Below are 8034 nucleotides of genomic sequence, written 5' to 3'. Positions count from 1 at the left end.
ACCCTACTGAGAATATACAACACGTTCATAAGTTGTACTATAGCAAGTGGAGTGAAAAGGTCCAATGAAATGATTAACTTATGGCACATATGGCTCCACATTTCACCTTAAATTAACCTAAAGCATCCTAAAAGATGCAATAGAAAAAAGATCTGATTATAAGAAGGATGGCGCTTTTGCCAAAGATCAATTAGATGTCAGTGTTCTTTTCCTCGTTTCTTCAGCGAGTATGTAGTTGAATTAATGCAGTCTATAATAGAAAAGCTAAAGCATGGACCAAAAGACTAAACTTCATTACAACCAGATATAAAACAGAAAAGCAGGAGAAAAAGAAGAAGTTTTTCTTTCACTAGGAATGGAGCGCGTCAAAGCACTAACCTAGTAACAATAAGAATAACCACAACTGTGAACACTATGTGAACTTGAACAGAAAGAGTAGGGTAAGGTAAGTTACAATGCTGAAGCACAAATTTAACTAAAAAGGGAACATCATGGTATCCAGGTAACAACAGAAACAATCACGACAAATGATCGTGTACCTCCTTGAGCTATAGACATTTGACCAAAATGTGAATTCCAAGGCAAGGTACAGTTGCTTGAATCTAGTCATATTCAAACTGAACATCTATCTTCGAATACTTCCTCATTAGCCTTACAATAAAGGATGTGAATTTGGCTAATGTCTCACATTCTTCATGTGTTTTGGTTTCTGAAACAACTCCATGAATTACCAACTTTCTCAGATTAGGGCATCTTTGCAATAGCCCTGCTGCCCATTCTGAGAAAAGGTCACTAATCACGGTCCAACCAAGCTCCAATACAACCACATTTTCCAATTGAAAAGAACCCTGCAATTAGTGGTGGCAAAATTAGCTCATGAAAACATGTCCCGAGCAACCCGTTCAAGTTTGGGCTAGTCATTGACCCGCCCATTTATTAGCCCAACCCATTTCAGCCGGTCAAAAATTGGGCTGATATGTAGCCCAAATTGACTAATGAGAAATCTTGTCAAAATATTTTCAAAAAGATATTTTTTAAATATGTTATATATAGTCATAATAAAGAAAAAGAACATTTATTAGGTACTAAAAAATAATAAAAGAACAAACAAAGAAATTAAAACTTAATAAAAATTGGGCGGTTTGGGTTATGACCCACTTTCGCCCATTTTGACCCGCCCAAATTCAGCCCAACCCCTCCATTTGACACCCATACCTGCAATCCATACTGAATCGCTGCCTCTCTTAGTTCATAGCTCAAGGAGAGATGACTTAATTGAGGAAAGCAAGAGGAAATCGTCTCGATATCAACAACCTCATCGTCGTCATCAAACACAACCGTCCATAGCCTTAGTCTTCTCAGTTTTGATGATTTTGCTATCATATGATGGAACTTGGACCACATGATCGTGAAATTGCTGACATCCACAATCTCAAGATTCTCAGCACTGTCACCAATATCAAGATGGATAACACTAACATCATCGATCTTAAGGAGTCTTAACTTCCCTTTACTGACAAGCTCAAAGAGCTCGAGCGTACAATCTTTTAACTGCAACTTCTCAAGACTATCAGCCTCCAAAATGATTTTATCCAAACTAATGGCTTCAACATAGATATCTTTCAAAGAGTTAGTACTCAGCTCCATTGAGGCATGTGGATCAGATATAACAATATCCAGACTTATAAGGCTCAAGACCTCAACTTTCGGGCAAGCTGTGAGAAAAATACTGAGGTCCAAAGCTGATACACTGACATAGCTAAGTGAAAGAGACCTCAAACAAGGAAATTTTTGGTAACTAGGTTCTACACCGGTAATCGTATTATGTGCCAGAGCCAACACTTCGAGTCTCTGTCGACCACATATCTCGAGTATATTAATGTTAGGGGTAGTCCTAACATTATAGTGTAACTCACGCAAGGTTTCTCTCGTATACATTAGCCAAGCGATCACCGGAGCAGCAGAGAACTCGTCCACATCATCCATCATAATCGAAAGACACTGAAGTCCATTAGTCTGGAAAATTGTTTGGGTTACAATTATCTCTAGTCTGCTCCTTGTGAGCTCATGATAAAGAGGCCAGTCATTCGAATTAAACGTGAGCGTGTGAAGATGATTTCTCCAAGCTTCTCGCCATTTACGGCAAGTAGAAGATGCAATGACAACATCTCGTGCAGCTCCTAGACGGGACAATATGTTGCCAATCACCTCAACAGGAAGGTGCTCCATAGCCTTCATACAGAATAATAACAAATCAAAATTCCCCCAGAAGAAAAAAAAAAATCCTATAACCTAACAAATCCAACTGAACCACTAAATGACTTAAACCTCCAAACTTCACAGCTACATTATCCAGGCACGATTATCTCAATAACTAATTGAGATCCAAAAGCAGATGAAAACAACTCAAACCACACTGTTCAAACAGTAAATCACAGACCAATCTTCAAGGTATAAACCAAAAAATTAAAATTCAACAATGACAGATTTTCTTGATTTCACCATAACTTAGTTCAAAACTCAAAAAGATTTAACCTTTTTGGGGAAAGGTAACAATCCCATTAATACTTCATCAAATTTTCCATCCTGCAACCAAAAGATCAAAGAAAAGTTTAATTTTTTTTCAAGATTCTCTTAACACATTCATAGAGAAAACAATACTAACATGACATATGTGATGAAAGGAGATTTTAAAAAATTCAAGAATTTGGAAAACTTACAACAAGAATGAACGTTAAGATCACGCCCCAAAATCAAGAATGGATCGATGAGGCAATCAATTGGCAGCACAGACACACACAGTGAGTGGTGTGCTGTGTGCAAAGAAGGAATACACGTGAGAACCACGTCAGTCCCTCCAACGTTTCAAGTAGCAAAGTTGTGTGCTACAAAAAGGTGACAATGATCAAAATGGTCCTTAACGTATGTGATTTGGATCAATTTGATCCCTACTATATAAATAGTCCTTATTTTATGTATTTTCTAAAAAGCTTACTCCTTTATTTTCTATTTTATTAAAATTAAGACTTTATTATAGGTGTTCATTATTCGGATCTATTTAAACGCATTAAATGATTGAGGAAAAGAAAAATTAATTTGATAATTGAGATTTGATTTGTTACACCTCAAAAATTTTCACATCGTTCGTATCATAAGTATACTAATCTGAGTTCGGGGAAGCCACGAAACCCTAACAAGGCTAAGGGAGGTATTAAACAAGTGTTAAGCATGTACCAAAAAGTTTCGGGGTTAAACAATCAAAGATATTATAACCCGTACTTTCGAGGTAAAACTAGGAGTGATTAATATGTTAAGGAGGTCGTGTGTTAAGGTATTTGAATCATATAATATTCATATGTTAAGTTTTGAAGTCAGGTAAGTTGTAAAACAAAAGTCGGCAAAAGTTATCACAAGTTACGTTCATAAATTTTGCTGAAATTTGGGTCTAATGCCACTAAGCTTTTCTCCCAACATACTTCGGGGTGTTCCACCCACCAAATTAAAGGTCTATGAGTCTAGTTTCCAACGCATTATACCGTTTAGTTTCCAACGCATTATACCGTTCATCGATGCGACGTCGGAGTAGAGATATTTGCATTTTCGCGAGACTGCATAAGCACCCCATTTTGGGACCCACTATGGCGGTGGCTAACTTAGTTGTGTTTTAAATCGGTTCAAGGCTTCCTTTTCACTCATTTTCAACTCATACCACTTCTCACACCTCCCACAAACCCTCCTAACATATTTCTAAGGTCTCAAGGTGATTCCAAAGAGATTATACCATATTTCACCATCAAAAGCTAATTTTAACAAAGAACAAAACTTCTATGGTGTTGTGGTGACTTCTATGGTGTTGTGGTGACTTTGAGGGTTGGTGTAAGCTAAGAGGAGCTTGGATTGAAGGTTTTGGCTGCTGTATAAAGTATGTATAATACTCTACTGCCTGTTCCTGAAGTTGTTTGTATGTTGGTTGCATTATTTGAGCTAGATACTACAAGAGGAGACTTTGAAATAGTTTGAGATGTTATTGTTCTTCATGGACTATTTTAGAATGGTTGTTTCCATGAACTTTAAATGGCTGGAAACCTTTGAAAATGACTTCTTTATGATGCTTTTTATTATGAATATATTTTCTACATGCCGAACTTGCTATTAGTATTGTGAATAATAAGAGAAAGGACAACATAACAATGGAAAGTTGTGGTTGTTGTTGGATTGTTGGGCTGTTTGAGTGTGAATTAGGAGATGAATAGGAGGTTGGAAGTCCTCCAATTGTTCTAAATATCATGTTGGACATGTTGTTAAGTTAATGAATGAATAACTTTGGGGGTTAGAGGGTTCAAAAGGGATTCAATCTGAGCCTGTCGCTTGCCGTGAGATATATATAACTTCTTGTTGTTACATGGTGTCTTGTTATTAATGTCCTTGCTTGCTGGATTGCTCTGGTTGTCATTGCTGTTATGTGGTATTGAATGAGGTCCTTGTTACAGGAGAGATGATGTCCGAATTTACATAGACGAGCTACTTAAGTTACGAGCTTAACATCTACTTAGCATTGATCATGAACCTCTTTATGCTATTGTAGATTGAGTCGTTTGGAGGATTGCTTAAAAATATTAAGCACTCAGTGGGATTAAGGTATGTTAAGGCTATTCCTTTCTCTTAGCATGATCAAAATGAACCAAACGTAACGAACGATATCCATAATGGCTCTATTCTTAGGAAGTGTTAGAAGACTATGTTCTTGTTCCCATATGATGGTTCTTATGTTATCTTATGATTCATTGATCCTTGAAAGTAAGATACGTTGATGATGCTAGTTCCATAACGTTAATCGGAGGCGCAACGACCTTACGTCACTCATATATATATATATATATATATATATATATATATGTATGTATCTATCTATCTATCTATTTTATGACATCGAGCCGCGCTATAATCGGCTGGGTATGACACCTATTGTGCACACCACTGCAGTTGGGTACAGTATGATGATGATAGCCCGAAAGAGTGGCTTAATGATGATGATGCAGCCCCACAGTGTGGCTTATATATATATATGTATATGTTTTGAAAGAAAGCATGCATGTCATACGCCCTCAGAGGCATTCAGATGTACAGGTTAACTCTCTTTTATCTCATATTACCTTCATGTCTTTATTATGTTGCTCCTCATGGCTTACATGCTCGGTACATTATTCATACTGACGTCCTTTTTTTTGTGGACGCTGCGTTTCATGCCCGCAGGTCTTGAGATACAGGTTGACGGCCCACTCAGTAGGATATCAGCTCAGCAGACAATATTGTTGCACTCCACTTGTTCCGGAGTTGCCTTGTAAGTCAGTATGGTTATATGTATGCATATGTATGGGTATGGCGGGGCCCTGTCCCGACCACGTTATGTCGTACTCCAGTAGAGGCTTATAGACAGTTATGTACAGTCACATGTTGTATGGCCTTGTCAGCTTATGTACTATTACATAGTGTATATGACAGCCTTGTCGGTCCGTCCAGTATGTCCAGTTTGTTATGCAGTTATGTCCTTACGGACTTATGTTATTTCAGTCTATTACTTCTGTGAGTCAGCAGGTTATCTCATGGCGGCCCTAATGGCCCACTTATGCTTGTGATTACATTACGGATGTATGTTTAGTGGTACTCGACAAGTAAGGCCAGGTGCCCGTCATGGCCCTCTAGTCTGCGTCGTGACATGATTGATTAAGATTCAGACATACAAAACAACCATACTTACTAATTGAGATATTATTAGACACGAATCATGTGAAGTTAGTCGAGGTGTGCGTAAGCTAGCCTGGACACTCACGACTATAAAAATAAATTAATTAAGATTCAAACCTTCATTATGTACGATGAGGTCTTATTGCGTATCATTCAAATATAGCACGATCAAACATTTAGATAATTTATATAGTAAAATTCCAATATGAAGTTGAAGAGTTACTCTATATTTCAAAACTAAACATAAAACCATTTATATTAGAAACCTCATATAATAATATGGGGTTTAAGGTAAAATACTTATACGCATAAAGTGTTTATACCAAGCAAATTTAACATGTGATTTATTTTTCCTTAATACAAATTGTTGACACAATCTGCGTTTCTAATTGTCAATCAATCAAAATGTTTTCTGTTCCTTTAGGTCAGAGTAGGGTTGTTCAAAACCGAACCGTAACCGATAACTCAACCGCAAAATTGGCTCATTGGTAATGGGTTATCGGATTAACGGTTGGTGAACAGATTAAATTTTTATAGTCAACGGCTTGTCGGTGCGGGGACAGATTACTCAATTTCCTTATTGGGTTAACCGTTAACCCGTTAAGACTTATCATATTTACATTTTTATCCCCTAAGTATATGAAGTATCCATCGTAAATCTTAAATCTAAAGCCTATTGAGTATCCTATTCACCTTTATTATGGGAAATAGAAAGAGAGATTCATGGCAAAGAAAAACGCTAGTCATGTGTTAATGGTCACTTTGTTAATAGTAATATTCATGGCATTTTGCCTTTACAGTGGCAATGACTATTCTACAGAGTGCAGTGGCTACTGTCCTAAAGGCTATAGGAGACAATATGGAGTATTGTCTCAATGGCTGCTGCCCATAAAACATTGATAATTACAAAGATTTCGGTAGAAATTGGATCACATGTTGTGATTTTAATTTTCATTGTCTCTTAGAGTTAGCCGATACACCGCCCGATAATTGTTAACCCGAAAGCGAGCCAACTGATATGAACCAACCGATATCCTATCGGTTGGCTAGCAGATTAATACATTTAAAAGCCGATAACCGATAAGCCGAACCAAGCCTAATTATTTGTCCGATCTGCCCGATAAGCAGCCCTAGGTCAGAGAAACTATTTTAACTTATGATTTTCTATATTCAATGATATTGAACTGGTCAAACTAGTACTATGAAATTTAAATCTGAAAATATTTAAGGAGGTAAAGTATGTTTCAAAATATGAGGATATAACGAAGTAATGAAAATCTATTAAACTGAGATGATCAATATAAAATAGAAAGTAAGAATGAACAAACTATATATACACACACACTTTTATGAAAGTTTATAAGAAATATATAATTTTCATTTGCACTCTATTCAAACTAAATAATTAACTTTAAGAATTAATAAAGCGAAGTAAATTCATATCACTAAATATAATTAAGTTCTAAAAATATATACGCAGGACAAATATCTTATCTTAGGACCATATTTATTAACTTAGTGTAAAAATTTGATGTGCAAATAAGTTTCTACCATCTTATGATTATATTTTTTTTTTTTTAAAAAAGAGAAAGAAGCTAATACTAAATTTATTTACCAAAACACAAAAGCAGAAATGGATTTTGACTACAATAAATAAAAAGGGAAAAAGAAGTAAGTAAAGTTAAGGGTGATTCTCAAGCAATTCTAGTGAAATGATTTAACAAAAAGTTTTGGAAGAATGTGCAGATATTTATCAAACGGAAAAGGGCCAAAATTACCCCTAAATTTTGAGAAATAGTTCATTCATATCCTTCGTTATACTTTAGGGCCAATTATACCCTTACTGTTATACTATGGGTCAATTATACCTTTATGTCTAATGGTTGCCACATGACATCATCCCAACTCTTCAAAATTATTTTACACTCAAATAATTTTTTACCCACTAAAATAACCAACCCGACCCGATTTTTTTTTCCAGCCAAACTAATACGGATTTTTTTTTGCTGGAAAAATTATCCGTATTAGTTTTGCTGAAAAAAATAATAATTCGGGTCGGGTTGAGTTATTTTAGTGGGTAAAAAATTATTTGAGGGTAAAATAATTTTGAAGGGCTGGGATTATGCCACGTGACAGCTGTTAGACATAAGGATATAATTGACCCCATTATATAACGATAAAGATATAATTGACTTAAAGTATAACGAAAAATACAAATAAATTATTTTTTAAAGTTCGGGATAATTTTGGCCCTTTTCGGTTTATCAAATTGGGAAATGGGGTTCAACA

The 8034-nt window shown here is 35.8% G+C and overlaps 1 protein-coding gene across 1 annotated transcript; it reads right to left on the bottom strand.

Annotated features, from left to right (window-relative positions):
* Positions 1-272: 272 nt before the first annotated feature.
* Positions 273-2922, bottom strand: LOC132607178 (F-box/LRR-repeat protein At1g67190-like). Its single transcript, XM_060321029.1, has 4 exons — positions 2721-2922; positions 2536-2586; positions 1216-2232; positions 273-848 (listed from the first exon to the last, which is right to left on the bottom strand). Exons 2-4 carry the CDS (start codon positions 2560-2562, stop codon positions 603-605), a joined length of 1290 nt encoding a protein of 429 aa, XP_060177012.1. The 5' UTR covers positions 2563-2586; positions 2721-2922; the 3' UTR covers positions 273-602.
* Between the last annotated feature and the right edge of the window lie 5112 nt (positions 2923-8034).

The sequence above is a fragment of the Lycium barbarum genome, chromosome 8, assembly GCF_019175385.1.
Source record: "Lycium barbarum isolate Lr01 chromosome 8, ASM1917538v2, whole genome shotgun sequence".
Lineage (NCBI taxonomy): Eukaryota > Viridiplantae > Streptophyta > Magnoliopsida > Solanales > Solanaceae > Lycium > Lycium barbarum.
This window is presented reverse-complemented; position numbering and strand designations above follow the sequence as displayed.